This window comes from Symphalangus syndactylus, chromosome 18 (assembly GCF_028878055.3).
Source record: "Symphalangus syndactylus isolate Jambi chromosome 18, NHGRI_mSymSyn1-v2.1_pri, whole genome shotgun sequence".
Classification (NCBI taxonomy): Eukaryota; Metazoa; Chordata; class Mammalia; order Primates; family Hylobatidae; genus Symphalangus; species Symphalangus syndactylus.
The window spans coordinates 101,649,446-101,674,952 of NC_072440.2; the positions used below are offsets into that span (position 1 = coordinate 101,649,446).

At 41.5% G+C, this 25,507-nt stretch overlaps 1 protein-coding gene across 4 annotated transcripts in view; it reads left to right on the forward strand.

The window, feature by feature from the left end:
• NOL10 (nucleolar protein 10) overlaps positions 1-25,507 on the forward strand; it is a 116,716-nt gene that overhangs the window by 24,868 nt on the left and 66,341 nt on the right. For 3 of the 4 annotated variants that reach the window (XM_055251698.2, XM_055251699.2, XM_063623964.1), the window contains 5 exons: positions 1,868-1,953; positions 5,692-5,770; positions 7,056-7,205; positions 10,413-10,479; positions 20,486-20,538. In XM_055251698.2, coding sequence (XP_055107673.2) covers positions 1,868-1,953; positions 5,692-5,770; positions 7,056-7,205; positions 10,413-10,479; positions 20,486-20,538 — 435 coding nt within the window. The remainder of the gene's footprint in view (positions 1-1,867; positions 1,954-5,691; positions 5,771-7,055; positions 7,206-10,412; positions 10,480-20,485; positions 20,539-25,507) is intronic. The other variant, XM_055251700.2, reaches the window with a different exon arrangement.

The following is a 25,507-nucleotide window of genomic DNA, read 5'->3' on the forward strand; positions in this document are numbered from 1 at the left end:
TTATTAACTCATTTTGAGAAGACATAGAAGACTAGACCATTTGGAATTACCTGCTGTAGTTTAAAAAGGTTTCCCTTCCTTTGTTCATCTTTGCAACATACATACTTGTAATAATATTAAAAGATTAATGAGGTCAGAACCTCATAAGTATATCCAAAGTTTTGCTTTTAAGGTAGTTAATATATTAAACAATCTTAAAACATCTTTGTTTATGTTTTTGTTTTATCATTACAAAGTCAAATGATAGACAAGAATACAAAGTGAGAAGTGTAATTCCCTTCTGCCCTGTCCTATTCCTGTTTCCTTAAGTAAACACTGTTAATAATTTGCTCTGTATCCTCTCAGGTTTTTGTTTGTACAAGCATTTTTTTAAAAACATAAATGTTGGCTGGGTGTGGTGGCTCACGTCTGTCATCCCAGCTCTTTGGAAGTGCGAGTGGGTGCAATGCTTGAGTCTAGGAGTTCGAGACCAGCTTGGGCAACATGGCGACACCTCTTTACCAAAAATCCAAAAATTAGACAGGCGTGGTGCATACCATAGACGCAGCTACTGGGGAAGCTGAGGTGAGAGGATGGATTGAGCCCACAAGGTGGAGGCTGCAGTACGCTGTGATTGTGCTCTGCACTCCAGCTGAGCGACTGAACAAGACCTTGTCTCAAACACACAAACAACAACCCCTCATTTAAAAAAATAAATTGCTTCTTTGTGGACACAATTCTAGTACATGTATATTCACATCATTCTTTGTAATGGCTAATATTCAGTTTAAATGGACGTACTACAGTTTCTCCATTCTGTTTTTTTTTGAGACGGAGTCTTGCTTTGTTTCCCAGGCTGCACTCGGCTCACTGCAATGTCCGCCTCCCAGGTTCAAGCGATTCTCCTGCTTCAGCCTCCTAGTAGTTGGGATTATGGGCATGCGCCACTACGCCTGGCTAATTTTGTTTTGTTTTGTTTTTTTGAGACGGAGTCTCGCTTTGTCACCCAGGCTGGAGTGCAGTGGCGCGATCTCGGCTCACTGCAAGCTCCAGCCTCCCGGGTTCATGCCATTCTCTTGCCTCCGCCTCCCAGGTAGCTGGGACTACAAGCGCCCACCACCATGCCCGGCTAATTTTTTGTATTTTTTAGTAGAGACAGGGTTTCACTGTGTTAGCCAGGATGGTCTCGATCTCCTGACCTCGTGATCCGCCCATCTTGGCCTCCCAAAGTGCTAGGATTACAGGTGTGGCTACCGCGCCTGGCTGGGATTCTTTTCATTAAAAAAAAATTTTCCCCAGCTTTTTATTTTTAAAAAGTTCACATCTTTGTAAAAGTTTAGTGATAACTTATATATATTTTGCATTTTCTTTTCCTATAAAAATGTACATGTATTAAAAATGTTTTTTGAACCTTTTGAAAATAAGTTACAGACATTATATTTCTTCTCTAAATACTTGAAAATGGATTTCTTAAAAATAAGGACTTTTTCTACGAAATAAACAATGTTAATGTGGTTTATTTTTGTATGTGTTTTAAGGATTTCTTAGCAGCTTTTTTTTTTTTTTTGAGATGGAGTTTTGCTCTGTCGCTCAGACTGGTGTGCAGTGGCACAATCTCGGCTCACTGCAACCTCCACCTCCCGGATTCAAGCAGTTCTTCTGCCTTAGCCTCCCAAGTAGCTGGATTCCAGGCGTGCACCACATACCCGGCTAATTTTTTGTATTTTTAGTAGAAACGGGGTTTTGCCATGTTGGTCAGACTGGACTCAAACTCCTGGCCTCAGGTGATCAGCCCACCTCGGCCTCCCAAAGTGCTGGGATTACAGGCATGAGCCACCATGCCCGGCCTTCTACAGCTTTTATTTAAAATTGTTTTTCATTTGCTTAGGGTAGAGTGGAGTGCTGGGACCCAAGAACTCGAAACAGAGTTGGCCTGTTAGATTGCGCCTTAAACAGTGTCACAGCAGATTCAGAGTAAGTAGAAATTAATTTGCAATGTAAATGTTCATCAACTTTTAATTTAAGTGGTGTATCCATGTTAAATTGAAATAAATTGCTACAGTGTATCTGCAATTGTACTTTCCATGATTGCTTTTCATAAAGATCCTCTCCTGTAAAAGCTCACTAGTGAGTCAGCCCGATAGAATTTCTTTCCCAAATACTATACAGAAGGCCTTATTTCTTTAGTTGCTGTACGATTTTATTAAAACAATTACACTACAGGAATTTATATTCCACTTTTGTAGAATCTAGTGATAGAACCGGGAGTCCACCACAAAGTCCACAGAGGTGTGCTTTGAATTCTCTGGTGGAGGGAAGCAAGTGTTTTTTTAATATTTTCTTGTTCCTGTTTGCCTAATTTCTACATTTAAAACAATCAGAAGAGTTTTCACTATTATACATCCATTTACAGTTTTATGATTATTTCCTGAGAAAAGATACCTAGAACCTGAATTTCTGGATTAAATAGCATACATATTTTGAAGGTTTTTGGTACATTGCTACATTGCCCTATAGAAAACATAACCTCAGGTTAAATGTCTGCCTGCATGCCCAGAGCATACATTGCTCACTCTCCTCAGCCTGGGACGTCCATCACAGCACTGCTAATAATAAGCTTAGAAAGAGCCTGAGGATATTGATTAAATAAAGCTTAGTAGAAATAATAGCTGACAGATAGTGCTTTCTATTTGCCAGGTTCTGGGTCTAAGTTCTTTACATGTATTAACTTATTTAATATGACAGCCCTTTGCTATAGGCACTGTTATTGTATTTATTTTACAGATGAAAAAAATATTCATCAATGGCATACATGTTATTCAGCCTTTAGGAATTATGTTGCAGAAGCATATTCATTACTAGGAAAAGGTGGTCCAAATGCACCTGTCAATGTAAAAGGGAGCCATACTGTTGCCTATAGAGTGTTACCACATTGTTATCAGAAAAACAGTGAACACAAGTATAGTCATAGGAAGAGGGCTGGGTGTATACCAGAATGTTAAAACTAGGGTTTTTTTTTTTTTTTTTTTGTCTGATTTGGTTTTAGGTAATTTAATTTTTTAATTTTTTTTTAATGCTTAGCTTTTTTGTTTTTGTTTTCCCTACAAACCTTAGAAGCTGTCACTTCTAGGTGGAGCCAATACAGTATGAGAAAGCAGTAAGTGTTGGATAGGGGAAGCAGGCTGTCATTATTTGCAGATGATATAAGTTTCTCTGCCTGAGAAACTCAGGAGAGTAACTGAAAATCTATAAGAACTAATATAGACCAGGCACGGTGGCTCACGCCTGTAATCCCAGCACTTTGAAAGGCCGAAGCTGGAGGACCACCTGAGGTTAGGAGTTCAAGACCAGCCTGGCCAACATGGTGAAACCCTGTCTCTACTAAAAATACAAAATTAGCCGAGAGTGGTGGCGCATGCCTGTAATCCCAAGTACTCAGGAGGCTGAGGCGGGAGAATCGCCCGAACCTGGGAGGCAGAGGTTGCAGTGAGCCAAGATCGCCCCACTGTACTCCAGCCTGGGCAACAGAGCGAGACTCCATCTCAAAAATAAATAAATAAATAGATAGGCTGGGCACGGTGGCTCATGCCTGTAATCCCAGCACTTTGGGAGGCTGAGGCAGGTGGATTACCTGAGGTCGGGAGTTTGAGACCAGCCTGACCAACACGGAGAAAGCCTGTCTCTACTAAAAATACAAAATTAGCTGGGCGTGGTGGCGTATGCCTGTAATCCCAAGTACTTGGGAGGCTGAGGCAGGAGAATCGCTTGAACCCAGGAGGCGGAGGTTGCAGTGAGCCGAGATCATGCCATTGCACTCCAGCCTGGGCAACAAGAGCGAAACTCCATCACAAACAAACAAATAAATAAGTAAATAAAGTGTTACCACATTGTTATCAGAAAAACAGTGAACACAAACATAGTCATAGGAAGAAGGCTGGATATATACCTGAGTGTTAAAACTAGGATTTTTTTTCTAATTTGGTTTTAGGTAATTTTACTTTTTTTTTTTTTTTTTTTTAATGCGTTGGTTTTTTTTGTTTGTTTTCCCTAAAACCTTATAAGCTGTCACTTCTAGGTGGAACCAATACAATATGAGAAGGCAGTAAGTGTAAGTGTTGGATAGGGGAAGCAGGCTGTCATTTCCAGATGACGTAAGTTTCTGTGCCTGAGAAACTCAGAAGAATAACTGAAAATCTATAAGAACTAATATAACAGTTAAATAAATTGGTTGTAAAATGTTCAAAAATCAATGACCTTGTTATTTATTAGCACTATCCAGTTAGAAAGGTTATAAATGGAAAAACATTCTAATAACAACAAAAATTGTAAAACTCGATAAGAACATATATGGGCCAGGTGTGGTGGCTCACACCTGTAATCCCAGTGCTTTGGGAGGCCAAGGCGGGCAGATCACTTGAGGTCAGGAGTTCAATACCAGCCTGGGCAACATGGTGAAAACCCATCTCTACAAAAAAATACAAAAATTAGCTGGGAGTGGTGGTGCACATCTGTAGTCCCAGCTACTTGGGAGGCTGAAGCAGGAGAATTGCTTGAACCGGAATGTGGAAGTTCCAGTGAGCCGAGATCATTGCACTGCACTCCAGCCTGGGCGACGGGAGTGAAGCCCTGTCTCCAAAAAAAAATATGAAGAAAATGACAAAGGAATAAGTAGAGAAATATATCACTATACTGAAAGAAATGATTAAGTATACTTTGAAGAGTGAGTGACTAAAGTTGCTGTGCATATGAGGCTTCGAGGTTCCCACAGGTGCCCCAGTGCAGTTACAGGCTCAAGCTCTAGGTGGCAGAAGAGACCTGATGATGCCGACAGCCAACAGCCAGGACTGTAGGTCCTGGGCCAAGGGCATGTGGACGATAGGATTGATAGCAATATTGTCCACTTCTGACTCATCGCCTAGCACTCTTTCCACTGGAGATCATTGCTTTTGGTGCTGATTGGCTTGGTTGGTATGTGAGAAGCATATTCTAGAGTCGTGGCCATAGCATTCACTCTGTCTTTGGTACTTTCAGAGGCTGTAGGGTCCACATTTGAGGATTAGTCTTTTATTTTAGCTGAACTTGGCTAATTTTAAAGTGGAAATGGTATACCCATGTCCAAACAAAACTATTTCTTCTTAAGTATAAAAGGGGATGTTTCTATAAATACCTTATTCTGGCTTAATTAAAATGGAAGAAAGACGTAGATTACATTTTGTATATAAAGTGTAACTTTATTTTGATTATGAAAGTTTGAATACAATTACCATTTACTTACTATTTTTGAGACAGGGTCTTGCTCTGTTGTCCCAGTTGGAGTGCAGTGGAATGATCACAGCTCACTGCAGCCTTGACCTCCCAGGCTTGAGCAGTCTCTTGCCTCAGCCACCCAAGTAGCTGGGACAACAGGTGTGTGCCACCACAACTGGCTATTTTTTTTTTTTTTTTTTTTTTAATTTTTTGTAGAGATGGTGTCTCACTGTGTTACCAAGCTGGTCTTGAATTCTTGGCCTCAAGAAATCCTCCCACCTCAGCCTCCCAAAGTGCTGGGATTACAGGTGTGAGTCATCTTACCAGGCTGCAGTTACCTTTTAAACAGAAGGCTAGAAATGTGATTTGCCCCCATTAGATTTGAAGTGAAGATTAATAATGAACTTGTTACTTGGAAGGAGGTTTGGCTGTATATTCATGAAGCATGAATATTTTGCTTTTCAGGATAAACAGTTTACCAACAATCTCTGCTTTGAAATTTAATGGTGCCTTGACCATGGCAGTTGGAACAACCACAGGGCAGGTAAATATGTTTAATTTGGAAACTTCACATGTAAGTTGGTATTTCAGTGGTGTGTGTATGTGTCATGAGAAATACAATGCAGGAACAGAAAATGAGATCATACTATTTTAGCCAGACCAGAGGGTATGCCAGAATGCTGGATTCTTCCACACCTTGAGAAATCTTGACTCTTGCCTTGGTCAGTCTGCGGTGCTGTGGACTTAGAGCTGCAGTGGGATAGGCCTGCACCACCATACCTGGCTAATTTTTTGACTTTTTGTAGAGACAGGGTCCCACTGTGTTGCCCAAGCTGGTCCTGAACTCCTGAGCTCAGGCGATCCCCCCACCCTTGGCCTCACAAAGTGTGGGGATTACAGGCGTGAGCCACCGGGCTTGGCCATAGATATTCTCTTGTTAGTGGTTTGGAACAGCATTTTTCAGAGTCTTTGCAACAGAATTCTGTGGTCAGACAGTCTTGGGAGTCTGCCAGACTTTTACTCTTGAAGATTGACTGTGAGTTTCAATACTTTTTTAATGAAGGCTCTCAGGAATTCTTGCAGACAAGAAATATGTTTAATAAATATTTCCAAAATTTATGTGTTCTAGGAACTTTTTTTTTTTTTTTTAACATAGCATCATTAACTACAGCACATGCCATGAGTGGTCAGCAGAACATGCATTAGCAGTGCTAGTCTGAGGAGTACTTCTTTCTTTCCTTCAAGGCAGAGGCTGTACACTTGCCTCCTACAAGAGGTCTGAAACCCTGCCTTGGAAGATTTACTTTCTTTGTCGTCATGGGCTAGAGGGCATCTGTCACCTGGGACTTAATCGTAGGGGAGCTTTCCCAGGCTTCCTTGCCTCTAATGACAGGGGTCCAAAGAGATTTCCCCTTCTCCCAAGAAGTCACAGCCTTGTCACCACCATCTGTCTTGAATCTACTAGGACTGTTCCTAATTATGTCTTTCATTTTTGTTTATTGCTGTGACACTGCCTGGCACATAGGCCTTCAGTATGTATTTGTTGAACAAATTAAATTCTTATGGGCTTTCATTTTTTGTTCCTTTCTTAGTATGTTCAGTAGCTCTTACAAATTACTCTTGGGGTTGAATTCATAAAATGTATACTCTAAGGATTATTTAAGAGATCTTTCTGGAAAGAATCTCAAATCTCAGCACCTTGAGTAAGGGTGTTCACTGTGTTCATAACAAAGTAATGAAGCAAATGGCTGCCATTATTCTCACTTATAAATATTTCCTTTGAAGATAAAATGTCTAGTTTGTTTTAACAGAAATAATTTTTTTTTCAGGTTTTATTATATGACCTTCGATCTGATAAGCCATTGCTTGTTAAAGATCACCAGTATGGGCTGCCCATTAAGTCTGTTCATTTCCAGGATTCATTAGATCTGATTTTGTCTGCTGACTCTCGAATTGTCAAGATGTGGAATAAGAACTCCGTATGTATTTTTGGTTGAAATTACTTCTTTATTTGCGGGTGTTCCGAATGATCCTTTCCTCTCCATTGCCTTTTTTATGTGGGTTATTGAGAAAGAGATACCAAACATACATTTGGGAACTTAATGGGAGGTCAGTTACTTTTGGATAGATAATATCCATATTTAGATAAGATACTCATGATTGCTTTCTTTCTGTTAAGACATTTTCCTGATTATCTAGAATTGGCATGCATTTTAGATGTTAAATTAGGTAGAGAGAAAATCATGGTTTACAAAAGTTGATCTATGACCCGAGAAACCCCCAAGATACTGAGATTCCCTCACAGACGTATGAAAAGTCTTAAGAGCTACTAATTATCCTTCCATGCGCGTTGGTATTATTACATATCTCAAATTCATACTTTTCCTTTTTTTTTTTTTTTTTTTTTTTGAGACAGAATTTTGCTCTGTCACCCAGGCTGGAGTGCAGTGCTGTGATCTCAGCTCACTGTAACCTCTGCCTCCCGGTTTCAAGTAATTCTCGTGCCTTAGCCTCAGAGTAGCTGTGGTTACAGGTGTGCGCCACCATGCCCAGCTAATTTTGTATTTTTAGTGGCGACGGGGTTTCGTCATGTTGGCCAGTCTGGTCTTGAACTCCTGGCCTCAAATGATCTGCCTGTCTTGACCTCCTAAAGTGCTGGGATTACAGGCGTGAGCCACCTCACCTGGCCTTAAAAGCTGTATTTCTTAAGAATATTTTGATGGTCCTTCTCCTGGCTCTAAATGTCATTTGAAATGTAACAAAATCCTATATTGCTGGTTTTAATCTGTCTTCTGCTTTTCATTTTTCATTTTAAAACCTAAGTATTTTGAGAGAATAGTAAAAAGTTGATCAAATAAATGGGAAAAATGCATTCAGTATAGCTATGTTTTTAAGAGTTCTTTGCATTTAATTCATTAGAAACTTAGCATTTTTAGTTTAAAAACAGATAACTTTTAAAAAATTCCTATTTGTGATGAAGTTGGGTGGACGGTCCACCAGCCTGAGCAGTTCATGCCTAAGCGCAAGTGCCCGTCTATTCTGCGGGGGCTGCCTTTGCTCAGGCACACATGCTACAGACAGCCCCTCACAGTTCAGCTGCCTGTTGAGTCTCTGGCTTTCTGGGCTGTTACTTTGGTTTTTTAAATTTCGTTTTGTTAATTCCTGAAGTATGGGTCTTACTTGGCTTCTTTTCCTTTTTTTTCTGGATCTGTCCTGGAGGCCAGAGGTGTGTTCTACATCCCTGAGGCCCTCACCTAATTCATAGTTTCTGGTGACTTTGTTTATGTTACAGAGAAGAACATAAAGAAAAAGACAGGCTTTCAGTCTTTCCAAATTCTTGGAAGAATTGCCCTGATGATTGCCCAGGAAGTGTCTATGCTGTCTGCTTTGCTGGCTTTGAGTTTGAAGGATTTTGAGGGCTTTTTTAAGGAAGATTCATGATCTTAGACCAGAACTTTCTCTGCTCTTTTTCTGGCAATTCAAACTAATTGACATTAAAACAATATTTATTTTTAATACTACAAATGCATATGTTTTTATTCTTAAAAACTCATAAAACACTGGTAAAGTAGAAGTTATTTATCCTTGGCCTGGCTTTCATCCAACCAAAGGGAAAGACTGTTAACAATCTGGATGTATCTTTCCAGACCCTTTAACTGCTGCATAGTTTCCATCGTGTGGATTATTGTCACCTTTGACACCTTTTTGTTATTGTTCCGTGCCATATAATTCCTTTCCCTTTGCTTCCTGGTTTTCCCTCTTTTCCTTCCTCTTGCAGTGGGAACTTGAGAAGAACAGGAGGTAGCTGTGTGAGTTTCACTGTTGGTCTTGGGTTAGGACTTGGCTGTGTTCTTCATCGGACACAAACCATCTCGTCTGTGCTCTAACACTGCTCTTTTTCGCCGTGGGCACTCAGTCCATCCTAGTGTCAGACTTCTCATAATGAGTTACAAATGCAAGAGCTGGCAGAAATTTTCAACATCATTTCTTGAAATCATCACACTGTAATTGCTACAGTAAATTTTATTTTGGCATTTTTTTTTTGTTTGTTTCTTATGACTAAAGACTTCCTCTTGACTAACACCCACATTGCTTGGTTTTGCCTGACTTGCTTACCTTGTTTATCTTTCTCATCACCTTTTTCCACACCCACCTTCTTAGCATCTTTTTCTTTTACTTTCCTTCTCTTAATTTTTAAAAGATAAAACACTTTTCCCCCGACACTTAAAATAGAAATGGTTTAGCCCTAACTACATAGTAACTAACACTTAAGTATTTGTAGGATTTCATTTTGTATTTCATATCCATTGTCTCAGTTGATCCTCCTTGAAACCTTGTGGTGCAGGCATGGCAGTGTTGTCCTCATTTTCCATGCTGGCCATCTCTCTCCTCTGATTGGTTTCTTTTCTTTCCTTTTCTTTTCTTTTTTCTTTTCTTTTCTTTCCTTTCCTTTCTTTTCTTTCCCTTCTTTTCTTTCTTTTGTTTCCTTTCTTTCTTCCTTCCTTTCTTCCTTTCTTTCTTTTTTTTTGGACGGAATCTCACTCTGTCGCCCCGGGCTGGAATGCAGTGGTGCTATCTTGGCTGACTACAACCTCCGCCTTCTGGGTTCAAGCAGTTCTGCCTCAGCCTCCCTAGTAGCTGGGATTATAGGTGCAGGCCACAACGGCTGGCTAATTTTTGTATTTTTAGTAGAGTCAGGGTTTCACCATGTTGGTCAGGCTGGTATTAAACTCCTGACCTCAAGTGATCTACATGCCTCAGCCTCCCAAAGTGCTGGTATTCCAGGTGTGAGCCACCGCTCCCAGTGGTCTTCTGATTTCCTTCAGTACAAGTTGAGTTGGGTACACTTCACAGATTATGAGAGATTTTTTTTTAAGTTGATGCATAATTCAAACTTCATCTTTTCCTGCCATGTTGACATTATCTTTAAAATGTTGTAATTTTTCTTTTTTTTGGACAGGTCACTTCTCCTCCCTAGGCCTGTTTCTTCATCTATAAAATGAGATTTTTTGATAAATTGATAAGATAAATTCTCTAAGATTTTTAAGAATTTAAATTTTGTATTTGAATTAGGCTATTTCATTTATTTACATAGGAGTAGATGGTTGAGTTACAGCTTCAATTTGACATTGCCAAAGTTGTTGTTCTTTAACTTTTAATAATTTGTTTCTGCTTGCTATTTGTAGGGAAAAATATTTACTTCCTTGGAGCCAGAGCATGACCTTAATGATGTTTGTCTCTACCCCAACTCAGGTATGCATTCTGTAGTGAACATTGAGTGAGACAAAAAGGCTATACTTTTTTAGGTTTTAAACCCATTTTATTTCTTAAGATAGAATTTGGCTTTGTCAGCACAGTTCTTGGATATTTAACTTACTTAGAAGAATTAAGAGCAGGAAGTGGTGTGGATGATTCAGAAAATGGCACTCTTAATGACTCAGTGCTCAGTCCGCCCAGCTATTAGTGGAAAGTGGTAACAGCATACAGGTAGGAGGCAGGTGAAGTGCTATTTTAGTGTGCTCTTTAGCTCTTTTATGTGATTAGTAATAGTGTGTGGAAATTGAGGGCAGAGATTTGGAGAAAGCTAGATTGCCTGATAATACACAGATGGCTCATGAAGCCATAGGTTTTGTAAATTCTAAGTTGTGTGCCATTCAGCAATTTACATGTTAGGTTTCAAAATTTAACAATGCATTCAAGGCAAATCTGTGAAGAATTTCAGAGTATGGGAGAAAAATGAGAATAGTTTCTACTCTGAGGACAGAGGTACCCAGATCATCCTGATAGAGGGAAGTAAGGCAGAGCGTGAGAAATCCTATCACATTTGAGCAAAGAGTATTTTGACTGCTTGCTGGAGAGAGAGAGCTTTTACCCTGACCACTGAGAGCAGAGCAGTGAGAAGATTTTGCTTTGTGTTGAGCTGGAGTGCCTAGTGAGATTTGGTTAGGTGGAGTTGGGGGGCTGAGGTGATTCTCATGGGAGAGCAGTCCAAGATGACCAAAAAGGATGGGCACAGAGGGCTCGGTTGGGGTGGGGAGGAGCGTCCTGTGCCTGAGCTGTGGTGGCCCTGGGAAGGCTGAAGTGGGAGGCAGAGCGTGGCGGGTGGTGGAGGGCTGGGCGTGATGTGCTAAACGTCTTGGGCTGCATGTGCGGTCAGAGAGGACCTGTTCCGACTGTGCTTTCAGAGGCAGGTCTACCCACTGTGCAAAGGGTAGATTGGTTTTGAACAAAAGTGCCTCGGAAGTAACTGATATTCTGAGCTGAGATGGGGAGCACAGGTGAGAGAGCAAGTTCGGAAAGATTATGGCTTCTTTTTCTAACGTGTGAGGATTAGGAGGTGACAGGACAGTGGCAGTATCTGGCACTATCTGGCTTCCCATCAAAATCGTCTGCACAGCTTTAAAGGTACAGCTCCCTTGACCTTATACTAGGTATACTCACTCATAGTGTCTATGGAGAGGGCTTAGAAATGTGGTTTTTTTTTTTTTTTTTTTTTTTTTGAGTTGGAGTCTCGCTCTGTCACCCAGGCTGGAGTGCAGTGGCACGATCTCTGCTCATTGCAACCTCTTCTGGGTTCAAGCAATTCTCATGCCTCAGTCTCCCGAGTAGGTGGGACTACAGGCACGCACCACCACGCCTGGCTGATTTTTGTATTTTTAGTAGAAACGGGGTTTCACCATGTTGGCCAGGCTGGTCTTAAACTCCTGACCTCAAGTGATCCGCCTGCCTCCGCTTCCCAAAATACTGAGATTACAGATGTGCGCCACCGTACCTGGCCAGAAATGTGTATTTTTAACATACTTCCTGATGGATTCTTAGGCAGCAAGCCCTAAACTAATCCGCAGACTTGTGCTTGGGAGGCATGCCTGGCGTCCAGTAGAAAATGTGGTCTTGGGGTAAGCAGGTCTGTAGATAGAGAGTTTTGCGATTGTTCCAGAAGTGGTGGGAATGAATGAGATTACTGATAGGGAAAGCTGGGAGTGAGATAAGAAGTGAGCAGGAGCTGGTTCATTTGGGAGAATGAGGGGGAGGAGCCAGCTGAGAAACTGGGCGGGAATGGACAGAATGACAGTGCCAGGCCCCACAGTTTTTGAAGTATGGGAGAGATTCAGTGGGCATTGCTTAACAATGACTAAGGATTACAGAAGTTGGGGCAGAAAGGAAAGAACTAAAATTGATTGCATGCTGCTGTTATCAATCTGGATGATGGATGCTGTAATACAAACTTATTTAATCTTCTGTGACTGTGTAGTCAGTGGTCCATGGCTTTTATTTTTCTTTTTTCTTTCTTTCTGTTTTTTTCTTACCTCTTAAGGGGTCAGAAAAATTGGGTAATTCATTCAGGGTTGGTCACCCAGCTGGTGTGTGGCAGAGCCTCAGTTAGAACCCAGCCTTCCTGATTCTGGTGCCCATGCTGTTTTTTCTTTTTTCTTTTTTCTTTTTTCTTTTTTGAGATGGAGTCTCCCTCTGTCTCCCAGGCTGGAGTGCAATGGCGCGATCTCAGCTCACTGCAACCTCCCCCTCCCGGATTCAAGCGATTCTCCTGCCTCAGCCTCCTGAGTAGCTGGGATTACAGGCGCATGCCACCACGCCCGACTGATATTTGTATTTTTAGTAGAGACAGGGTTTCACCGTGTTGGTCAGGCTGGTCTCGAACTCCTGACCTCGTGATCCGCCCGTCTCAGCCTCCCTAAGTGATGGGATTACAGGCGTGAGCCACCGCACCCAGCCGCTCATGCTGTTTCTAATTGCACACTGCTCTCCCAAGAAAGATGAGAAACCCTGGACTTTATAATTTGCATTTCATCTGTGATAGTTGAGAGAATTTTATTATAATCATGGGAGTAAAGTGAAATTCTGGTGAGTTCAGGAATAGATTGCAGCTGAGGATGCTGGTTCCTAGTTAGAGTATTGAAATGACCTACACTGGGGTCTGGGCTAAGTAGGTAAGTGAGTAAACCGGGTGGAGCTGGGGTTGGGGCAAGGGTGATGAGCAGGGATAGTGCGACTGGGGGAGTGACAGTTTGAAGGGCACAGAGAGTGGGGAGAGAAAGAGTCTCACCTTGGGCTGTACAGTTTGGTAGCCACTAGCCACTCGTGGGCATTGACATGTACTGTAAGTGTAAAATATACATTGGATTTAAAAGACATTCTATGAAAAAAGGATGTAAAATAGATCATTAATAATTTTCTATTAATTACATGTTGAAATGAAAATATTTTAGACATGTTGGATTAGTAAAATATATTAAAATTAATTTTACCATTTTTTAAAATGTGGCTACTAAAAATTTTAAAATCACGTATGTGGTTCACATGCTCTTTCCATTGGACAGTGCTGGTCTAAACTGGGAGAGCTTCAACCCTTGAGGATGCTGGTAAGGTTTAATAGTGCTTGTGCCTGGCCCAGTGTAGCGGGGATTGTTGAGGCTGGTAGGCTGCCTCAGTTTTTCCGTTGTAACCAAGAATATAGAAGCCCAAAGAGACACCTGCTGAAATTAGTGCCAATCTGTTGGCCCCCGCAAGGCTGTGTGCCTAAACAGCTTCACCAGGAGGCAGGGCTGGAGAGTGGACTTGTGGGCAACTTGATTTCTCAGGTCAGTTTTTGTGCATCTCTTCCCCCACCTTTAATGGCTGTAAAGATCTGTTAACCCACAAAGGGTGTGACTACTTGGCAAAGAAGCTTCTTTCTGAGAAATACTCAGGCTCAGACTATTGAGGAACCCATTCTTGAAATTCCACCACTGATGACAGTGGTTGGAATCACAAGGACAAGGAGAGGAGGGAGGCTGATGTTAGCAGTGCGTGTTGTTACCCAGGTGACTGCCGAGGAAGAGACTTAAAATGGATTGAGAAGGTGCTGATAATTCAACCACACATCTGTGGAATACTGATTTTATTTTTTCGCCTGGTCTGTATTTATTTATTTTTTCAGAGACAGGGTTTCACTTTGTCACCTAAGCTGGAGTGTAGTGGCACAATTATAGCTCACTGCAGCCTTGAACCCCTGGGCTCAAGCAATGCTGTCTAGGCCTCCTGAGTAGCTGAGACTACAGATGTGTACCATCACGCCGGGCTCTGCCCTGTTCTTACAATAAAAATTTAAATGATTTGTCATTTAAAGTGGCATAAAAATTGTAACAATAAGCATGCTTTTAAATGAAATTTAAAAGTGTTTCTCTCTGGGAAAAACACCTAGAACACTTATTTAATGAAGATTATTGTGGCCTAGCACAGTGGCTTCCGCCTATAATCCCATCATGCCTATAATCCTGAGGCAGGAGGATCACTTGAGGCCAGGAGTTCAAGACCAGCCTTGTCAACACAGCAAGACCCTGTCTCTACTAAAAATAAAAAAAATTAACAGGAAGCAGTGGCACACGCCTGTAGTCCCAGATACTCTGAGGGCTGAAGCAGGAGGATCGCTTGAGCCCAGGAGTTTGAGTTTATAGTGAGCTGTGATCTTGAAACTAACTTTACTCCTGCCTGGGTGACAAAGCAAGACCTAAAGAAAATAATTATGTTGATAACATTTTAATTGTAGAAGCATTTATAGCACAGTGATTTAAATAGTTACTTATTAAAGTAATATTTATGAAGAAATGTTTGACAATCTGGTCAGAAAACATTCTTAATGAGTAGCATTTTAAAAAGTCTATTTGGCAAACTGACCTATAGGCCACATCCAGTCCCCCACTTGGTAATTTGCAGCCTTTGAATTAAGAATGGGTTTTACATTTTTAAATGGTTGGAAAAAAAAATCTAAGAAGAGTAATATTTTATGACATGGAAATTCAAATTTTTGTGACTGCAATTCAGATTTCAGTGTCTTTCAGCATAAAGTTTTATGTGAACACAGCCACCCTTGCTCATTTATACATTGTCCATGTGGCTTTTGCGGCACTGTGGCAGAGGTGAGTAGTTTTAACAGTGACCAGGTGGGCTGCAAAGCCTAAAGTGTTTACTGCCTGGCCCTTTACAGAGACAGTTTGCTGACCCCTGGTCCATATTACTAATATAAACAAAAAAGCTCATTTTATCCACAGTATTTAGTTATGAAGAATTTCAGGCCAGGCACAGTGGCTCATGCCTGTAGTCCTAGTACTTTGGGAGGCTGAGGCATGCAGATCACTTGAGGTCAGGAGTTCGAGACTAGCCTGGCCAACATGGTGAAACCCCGTCTCTACCAGAAATACAAACTTAGCTGAGCGTGGTGGCAGGTGCCTGTAATCCCAGCTACTCAGGAGGCTGAGGCAGGAGAATTGCTTGAAACCAGGAGGCGGAGGTTGCAGTGAGCGGAGATCATGCCACTGCTCTCCAGCCTGGGCGACAGAGCAAGACTCTGTCTCAAAAACAAACAAACAAAAAAAAACTGGTAGAATGAACATCTTTATATTCTCTCCTCAATGTTTTGTTATTGTTATCTTCACCATAATTTATTTATTTATCTCTGTGCTTCTGTGGTTGTTCTGGTTTCTTTGTGGAATCACTCCAAAGTCAGCTGCAGACATGGTGGCACTCACCTGCACCGAGGGTGGCATTGATCTCCTGAAAATCACTGAAATTATTAGGTCCCTTATTGTGCCTAATAAAAATGGCAGCCCTTTTCTAATATTGTCTTACATCCAGTCCATTTTCAGGTTTTCCTAATTGTTCCCCATATGCCCTTTTTTAGTTAGGTGTGGTTTTTTTGTTGTTGTTTTTTGTGTTTTTTTGAACCAGGATATAATTGAGGTTGTGTGTTACATTTAGCTATTGTATATCTTTAGTTTCTGTCAATCCAGAATAGTCCCCCACATCTTTTTCTTTTCTTCTCCATGATGTTGACTTTGCAAAGATCAGGCCAGTGGTCTCAGAATATCCCTCATCCTCGATTTATATGATTTTTTTTTTCTCATGATGTTGTTTAACTTGATCCTCTACCCTGTATTTTTTCTAAAATAGAAGTTAAGTCTAAAGACTTAATTAAGTTTAGATTAAATTTGGGGCAAGAGTAATGTGCAGGCTGCTGGAGTCTCCAGATCGTCACAGTATCAGAGAGGGGTAAGTTTGATCCCATTGTTAAGTGATATCATCATTACAAAGTACAGTTTCTTGCAAACCAGCAATTTTAAGCATGATGTTTTGGACAAAGGAATGACTGTTACTATCTAATAATTCGTAAGAGGTTAATCAAGAGTAGAAAAGCTAGCCAAATAATTTATTTCATAAGAGAGCAGGCAGAACAAGACCCGTAGGGGCCCCTTCTTTGTGGCTTGGATCTGAGTGTGGCGGGTGCATGTGCTCCGCTTTTCCTTGCTTTCTCACACCTTTTCCTTCCGCTCTACTCTTTGTGTCTGGTGCTTAATCATTGTGGGCTTAATCATAGTTTAGAAAAGCTGAAACTGTCTTTTTTCTTTTCACTTACTCATTTTGGAGTAATTGAAGCTAATCATGATTATGGTTTTGTAATATTTTTCTTATACCAAGGCTGCTCAGTATATTGGGAAATGGTTCCGCCTTCCTGCCTTGTTCAGGGCCCTGCTCCTATGGCTCATCGGCCACCTGTACAGTGAGCAGCTGCTCCATGCCGGTCAGGGCACTTGAAGAGACAGCATGGCTCTATGACTTGGGTGTGCATCAGATTCACGACACGGGGAGTTTGTAAAGCATACGTGTGTCTTGAGTCCCACTCCAGACCTGTGGAATCAGCATCGGTGGTTTCAGAACCATTGGTAGAGAGAAAAGAACATGGGCACTGGGCTCAAGAAAGACCCAATTCAGGCTTAATAGTGGTAGAAATTACCCAACCTCAGAATTCTCACCTGCCTTACAGGACTGTTGGAGACTGCCTGTACTGATAAATGTGAAATAGGCTTTTATTCTGTCAGTGCCCTCTAAATACATGGAAAACTGTTGAAGCCATCTATAAATATCTTTGGTGCCTTGTATAGTAAACTCAAATGCCCCATACTTTCGTCTGAGGTACTATATAGGGCAGGAGCGCCCCTGGCAGTCCCCTTTGGCACAGTTCTGTGTGCACAGCCTGTCTCCTCTAAGCTGTTCAAAGCAGTGACTGATGCCATATGTTTTTGCACAGCGCTTCCCAACATGTGTGGTGAAGGACCAGGATTTTGGTTTTTTGTTTTGTTTCGAAGTTTCTAATCCACTGCACATTGATGTCTGTGAAAGACAATACCAATGAATTACTAGGAAAATGATCACACATTTGGTTGTCACTGCAGTGTTGAATTGCAGGTTTCTAAATGCTTCTTTTCAATTTCTGCACTTATGTCCTGGCCTAGTAACAGTTTGCAGTCTGTCCCTGGGGACACACTTTGAGCAGCTGTAGAGCACTGTGTTTGTGTTGTGAGCTTCAGCGAGTCCTTTAGTCCCCAGAGCACACGCAGATGAGTACTGATTCATGCATGTTTCTGGGGAGGGCACGATTTTGTCAAATTCTCTTTTATTATATTATTACAGTGTACAGTGCACTGCATACTGTACACTATAGTGTACTGGTTCATATTGGAAATGTGTTCTTTTGACTCTAGGTGCTATCTTTTCCTTCCTTTAAAAATGTATAGTTTTATTGTGGATAAACTACATTAAAATAAATTTAAAGGAAAAAAGTCCTCAATGCCACAGTCTCTTTACATGTACTATTACGTACTGTTACTGTCTTCATGGGTGAAACTATATTAATCCTGTGTTCGTATGTTTTAAGTTGTCCTCACACTGTACTTACGGTTATCTTTTGCTTTTCAGTTTGACATTATATTAAACACATCTTTCACGTTGCCATGTGGTATTTATACTGACTTTCTTTTAGTGGTTTCTTACTTGATCATGCAAGAGGTCTTTTAATTTTATCTTAGTTGATGAAATGTCAGAGTCCCATGTTATGGAGCCTTGGAATTGGTAGACTGTCGCCGTCTCTACTTACTAGCTATGTGGTGGCCCTGAGCAAGGGAGGTAACTTGCTGAGAATGTGACTTGCCTGGCGTGGTGCTCATGCTCTTCTCTTCTCCTGCCTTGATCATCTTAATTTCTGCTGAACTAAGACTTTCTTTCATGGGTTTATTTTTCTGTTTCTGCTTGTTAGAAGCTGCTCATACTCTTTGGGCTCTATGATGTTCTTTTTCTCATTCATAATTGCTTTCAGCCCTGACCCTCCTCACTTGAGTTTGGTGGTAGACCTGCTTGTATCATTAGCCATATGTGGTTATGTGAGATCCTCCTCCATTTTAGAAAACAGTCTAGCTGTGTCCAGTCTGAATTTTTTCGTGTAATTACATTAGAGCCCTTTCTGTGGTTTGTTTGGTAGGTGGTGTTGTATTTCATTGTTGAGTGTTCAGGGTTGAGCCAGTGGAGAAGGCTTAGGAGAGGTCTTTAGAAGGAACCTTCCTTTTGGTTGTAAAGATGTGGCTTCTGTCTCCAGAACTTTAATTATATCCAAAGGCTCCTGGAGATCTTTCAGCAGTGCTGTTAGTGGAGACCTAGGAAGCACAATCAGTAGAGGCTGTTTCCGTCCATCATGACCTCAGTGAACATTGTTTGGAAGGCCAGAAAAAGTGCTAAGATGAAAGATTCTACAGGAGTTACAGGCTATGAAAAACAGCTCCGATTTTGTTTTGGTTTAATTTAGACATTATTCTTGCTTTTTTAGACTTCATTAGGTGCTTTTAGATGTTTTTACACGGTGTGTGTGTCTGTCTGTGTGTTTTGTGTGCATATATTTTTGGTGACCTGTTGCTCCCAGTTCAGGGCTAGCTCACACTTCTGATTTATAGGCAAGACGTGGTTTTGGTAAGATAGTGTTGAGGCCGGGTGCGGTGGCTCATGCCTGTAATCCCAGCACATTGGGAGGCCAAGGTGGGCGGATCATGAGGTCAGGAGATCGAGACTGTCCTGGCTAACACGGTGAAACCCCGTCTCTACTAAAAATACAAAAAATTAGCTGGGCGTGGTGGTGGGCGCCTGTAGTCCCAGCTACTTGGGAGGCTGAGGCAGGAGAATGACGTGAACCCAGGAGGTAGAGCTTGCAGTGAGCCGAGATTGCGCCACTGCACTCCAGCCTGGGCGACAGAGCAAGACTCTGTCTCAAAAAAAAAAAAAAAAAAAAGATCGTATTGAGTTCCTGCTTGAGTGGTAATTGACTCTGTTCACTCAGCATCTCATTTCTGTAATAGAGTCAAATATCATCATTTTTACAAACTTTTGTGTTAATAAAAGGAAAGGCAGCAAAAAATATTTTTAAAAACAGAATCTAATCATTGCCCTTAACATTTGGCATATTCATTTATCATTATGTGATCTGATAATCTAAATGTCTTCCCTCTGTGGATTCCTCTTGTATCTTACAAATAGATTTTTAAAATGAATTATTACTTGTCTGATCTGTAGAAGTCTTTATTTAAAAACAGGAGCTCTTGAGTTTGACTTTAGCTTTAACATTCTCTCACGACTGGGGCATCAGTCCCTCTGAGCTTTATTTTTCTGATCAATAAAATAGGGCTGATGATATATCTTCTTTTAGAGGGTTGTTGCATGTTCACTAAGATAATATATGTGAAAGTGCCTACATGATTTTGAAGGACTGGTCAAAGTCTTGCTGGTTTCAATGTTATTTAAAGTGCAGCGGTCTGGAGCAAGGGATCTGTGGAGTTTTGATGTTTGCATATTGCCATGTTGGAGCTGCTTCAAAACACTTGGGGAAGGAGTATGTTGCAAAAATGGCAGAGAAAAGGGAACAAAACTGAGACATTTGAATACTTTGATACTAAGTAGTTTAGTACCAAATAATGTATTATAGGTTGGTCCTGGGGTTATAGAGAATCCTTTATTGAATGCTGGAAAGTTATCTCTTTCTTTAGTTTTGCTTTCTTATATGCTGATCCCAAGGAGACTCAATTATTAACCACCCTGTTGGTTCAGTCTGTTATGGTTCCCTGTGAGGGAGTGACTGTGCTGTAGTCAGGGCTGTTAGAGTCCCTCTAGGACTTTCTGGTGTAGATGATAACAAAATGTAGACATTTTGTTTTGCAGTCAGTTTTGTAAAAGTTAGGAATTTGCTTTGCAAAAGCAAAGCAAATTTGTTCTGGAAAATTTGAATTTGTTTTGCAAAAGTTAGGAATTTGCTGTGGCATTTTGTGGGAAATGCTATACTTTGGTTCACTGACTAACAGAAGTTCCTCAGGCATTTCAGAATGGAAAGCAAATAGAAAAGGGTGCTTTCTTTTTCCTATGCGTTGACCTTTTTCATTGTGTTTCTTCTTAGGCATGCTTCTGACGGCCAATGAAACCCCCAAGATGGGCATCTATTACATTCCAGTAAGTAATACAAAGAGGAGTTTCAGTAAAAATAGGACAAGCAGAGATACTTTTTATTATTTATTTAATTTTTTGAGACTGAGTCTGGTGATCACCGATGCTGGGGTGCAGTGGCGCAGCCTCAGCCCACTGCAACCTCTGCCTCCTGGGTTCAAGTGATTCTCCTACCTCAGCCTCCTGTAGCTGGGATTACAGGTGCGCGCTACCACACCCGGCTAATTTTTGTATTTTTAGTAGAGATGGGGGTTTTGCCATGTTGGCTGGGGTGGTCTTGAACTCATGACCTCAAGTGATCCTCCTGCCTGGGCCTCCCAAAGTGCTGGGATTACAGGTGTGAGCCACCACTCCCTGCCAAAGATACTTTTTAAATTGGATGTATTGAGGAACCTGGGTCTACATGTGGCTGTGTACATTAGACACAGTGGACTCACCTGTGGGTTGAATTTGTTTTCTGGAGCCAGTCAATTCATGCTCAAACATTCTTTTTTGGGAACTGTTTAATATCATGTTAAAATGGACATTTAAATTAGTATTTATTCCTCTGATTTACATTTATTTTTTGTTTCCAAGTATTTCAGAATCTTAAACTTGCAGCTGTTAGTGATCCAGAAGTCTAATTCTAAAAAGTCTATTACTCTTCAAGTCATCTCAAAATTATCGTAGATCATTCTGATCAGGGGTGACATGTAGTTTGCAAAAAAAAAAAAAAAGCCTTTTTTTTCCCTCCTTAAATAATTCTTCTCTTAAATAGCCAGAAGCTCCCCACCCTTCTCTTTAAGTTTATAGTAGAAACGAAACAAGGAAATACGATTTCATAAGCAGAAAAACACATAGTATAAAGTTGGCATTAGATTACTTTATACTCAGCAGACATCTCCCTTACCTGAGATTTGAGAAGAGAGTAGAGTGAGGGGTACTGAAGATCAGAATCTGAGGGAGGTGAACTCTCTGTAACCACTATCATCTTCCAAGTATGAAAATTCTTCCGGTCTATGATAGTCCTTTTAAAATTGCTCAGTTATGTATTCTCACACACAAAAAAAGCCTGCTGCTTGCTGTTGACTGTGGTTTCGGGATACTGACGTGTTGTTGAAAGCGCTTAGAGATATTTCGTTTGGTTGGTAGTGAAATGAAGGCCGTTCAAACAGGAAGCATTTCGGTTTTCCTAAGTTACCATTTGTTCCTTTTCCCCTGGACTCTTGCAGATACTGCATTTATATTCCTATCAACTTATCCATCTTTCCGTGTATTCACTTGTAATAAATATTATGGACTACATCAACTGTGTGTCGGGAACGATGCTGTATGCTGGCAGTATTACAGCATCCAGGGTACTGCCCTTCACTTTGAGGAGTTACTGTTGGGAATCCAACAAGAAAGTAGGCAGTTGCCATTCAGTGTGAGGAATGCTACCAGGGTACTGTGGTGGGAGCATGTAGGAGAGACCCTGTACCCACTGAGGGCCCGGGAGCTGATGAGACGTATGGTTGGCGCTCAGGGAAAACTTCCCAGAGGGAGAGACTTTGAAGGAGGGACCGGAGGATAGCTGCGTAGACTGGGTGAAGGGGTAGGGTGGAGTGAGGTGCCCAACGGGAGAAGGGTTTTTTTTTCCTTTTCAGTCGACTTTCCCAGGTTGGACAGTAGACCTGGGATCGGATCTTGACAGTAGAGTGGGTGCAGAGCTGAGGGAGCAAGTACCTCCCATGGCTGAGCATTTGAGCCTGTGGGGGCAGCTAGAAAGCCAGGTTAGGAGGGGTCTTGTGAGCCGGCTGTGGGGATGTAGGGCAGGGAGTCCTGACAGAGTTGTAAGCGGGGGAGTGATAGGATCAGACCTGTGTTCCGAAAAGATTACTTTTGCTGCCACAGGGGAATGCATTAAACAAGGTCTAATCTGGACGCAACAAGCACAGGCTGTGGCAGCCCACAGGAGAGATGATGGCACCTGCATTACCTGTGCCAGGCTCCCTTTCTAGTAGTTGTGGCTCTTTGGGATTCTGGGATAATGTGAGAGAAGTCTAATCTTGTAGGCAGTACTTGCAGACGATTCATCCTTGAATTGCCTGGTGGCATGTCTCAGAGGTGTTCATTGATTGAGAGCTGTATAGATCACAAGAATGCTGCTCTCAGACCAGCGTTACATAGTTTTCTCCAAGTTTCTGCCCCTTTGGGGAACACTGTCAGGAGAGGCAGAATAAATCAGCTTGCCCCTAACCTTTTCATCATGAGAAAGGTCTCTTTCATCTTCCTCTTAGAAGTGCTTATTGTATTTTGATCACTACAGCAACATGGACAGCAAGTGCCTGTCCATGCTTTGGATCTTAGATCCCTTCCGCATGTCAAAAGTAGATAGAATCAACTAGTGGGCAGGTGAAAAAGCACTCTCAGTGTGGAGTGCTGCTTCGGGAGGTCGGCCTAGTAGAGGAGGAGATGTGGGCTGGAGAGCCACGTTGTGGAGAGGTGGGGAGGGGCAGTCCTGAAGACGGTTGCAGTGAGGCCACCTTACAAGCCTGTGTGAGGATGGTGGCCATGGGGATAGAATTGGAAGGGTTGTTATGGTTGTAAGAGACTTGAAATTGATGAATGTGGGAAGTAAGGAATAGGAAAGGACCAAGGATGACATCCCGGTTTTTGCTTGGGCAAATGTGCGGATGACTATGTCATTCTGAGCCCAGGAAGAGGCAGGAGAATATTAAACATTATTTTCTGCATTTTATAAAATGATCTTTTAAAAAAAGCAAAACAGCTTTTTTGTTTATGGAAACAATGTATGCATATTCCTATTTACTCTAAAGTTACAAAGTATATGAAAATAAAAACCAGCTATTCCCTCTTGATAATACTATAACTACCATTAATATTTGGATGTATTGTTTTTCAGTTATATTTGTGATGTTATGTGTGTGAAGTTGTATTTTTTTTTTAAGCTTTAATTTTTTTTTTGAGACGGAGTTTTTGTTGCCCAGGCTAGAGTGCAGTGGCATAATCTCGGCTCACTGCAGGCTCCGCCTCCCAGATTCGAGCAATTCTTCTGCCTCAGCCTCCTGAGTAGCTGGGATTACAGGCCTCTGCCACCACACCCAGCTAATTTTTTTTTTTTTTTTTTTGTATTTTTAGTAGAGACGGGGTTTCACCATGTTGATCAGGCTGATCTCAAACTCCTGACCTCATGTGATCCGCCTGCCTCAGCCTCCTGAAATGCTGGGATTACAGGCATGAGCCACTGTGCCTGGTCCTAATTTTTGTGTTTTTAGTAGAGATGGGGTTTCACCATATTGGCCAGACTGGTCTTGAACTCCTAGCCTCAAGTGATCCACCGCCTCAGCCTCCCAAAGTGCTGGGGTTACAGACATGAGCCCCGAAGTTGTATTTTATATACAAATTGGTTCCTGGTTTCTTCAGTTAACCTTGGAAATATTAATTCTAAGGTACTGAAATTACCTAAAATATTTTTAGTTAACCTCTATTATATGTCATTGGCTGGTTTATGACATGTCTATTATCTTAGAACCGTAAGAGACCCACTGTTTACTTCTGATTCTCTGGATCAGTTTCTTAGGGTGGGCGTTTTTGTTCCAAGTAGTGGTGACTTTAATTAGCATGAGTGTGAGGGGCTGGTGATGAGAAGAAGTATGAAGTGTGAAGTGTGAGGGGCTGGATGATAGCCAGGTGATGAGAAATTGCCTTCTTGACAGATGTTAGCTTATCTTAAAAGACCTTTTTAGTTTCAACTTTGTACCTGAGATTTAACAGAAAGCTGTGAAAAAAAAATCCAGAGAGCCCTCTCCTAGGTGAGGTGCATATGGGGACAGTGTGAGCAGAAGTTGCTTTTGCTAAGCGAAGCATTATGCTGAAACTCGGACTTCAGTGTTCCTTTCTGAGCTACCTTTCTGCCCTGCTCCCTCCCACAGTACTGAGTGATATTTTATAGCACCACTTGTCTTTACTTGGAAACTGCTCTTTGTAATACTCCTTCAAAGCAAAGAGAGAGCCCAGGGGTCTGAAAGCCTGCCATTTTTCATAAGATTTTATCAAACTTACCAAGCTGACATTTGGCAAGAAGGTTCATTTGAGGCCTATAGAAGCAAAGAAATGTGTGTTTAATGTATGATCCATGCCAAGTTTAGGAGGCCTGGACTGTGATTTGTATTAACATCTTATAAATCAGGTTTGAAAACTTTTTCCCTCTCTCTTTGGGGCATGCTGAAGATGAAGGCAACTTAGTGTTCTTTTAGCTTGTTAATTGTTGCCTATCTGATACCATCTTTCTTGATAATTGAAATCTTTATAAACTAATGCAGTTCCTGATACACCACCTTCTGGCACTTAGATATCTCTGTAGCCAGCTTGTCCTTTGAGACCAAATAGGTTGTCTCCAGCCCCTGTCCCATTTTCTCAGTTCTTTCCTTTTTTTTTTTCTCTCAGAGACCAGGTTCTATTGTTTTGTTTGTTTGTTTTCTCCAGGGTCTAATTCTTCTGCAGCTTCAGAGACTAATGCCAAGAATAATTTTTCAAGCTTGGTTTTTCCTCTGAAATATAATTTAATCTTAGGTTAGTTCTTTATAATTAACATCCTTGGCAACTATGTAGACTCCAGAGGGAATCCAAGTCCCCTGTGGCACCCAACCCAAAACCCAGCCCTTGTGCTTAATGGTGTTTCTGTTGGAAATGCGCCTGAGCTCCGAGCCCCTAGCATATCAGGGCACTCCTGCAGCCACTCATTGCTTGGTGGTGGTGGTTGGGGTGCAAGTGATTGCTTGCTGCTTGGTAATGTGGATGTGTAAACTTGAGGAAAAATGTAGGAGGAAAACTATTTGTTTGGGAAGCTGTTTGATTTAGACGGAGTCTCGCTCTGTCACCCAGGCTGGAGTGCAATGGCACGATCTCAGCTCACTGCAAGCTCCGCCTCCTGGCTTCACACCATTCTCCTGTCTCAGCCTCCCCAGCAGCTGGGACTACAGGTGCATGCTGC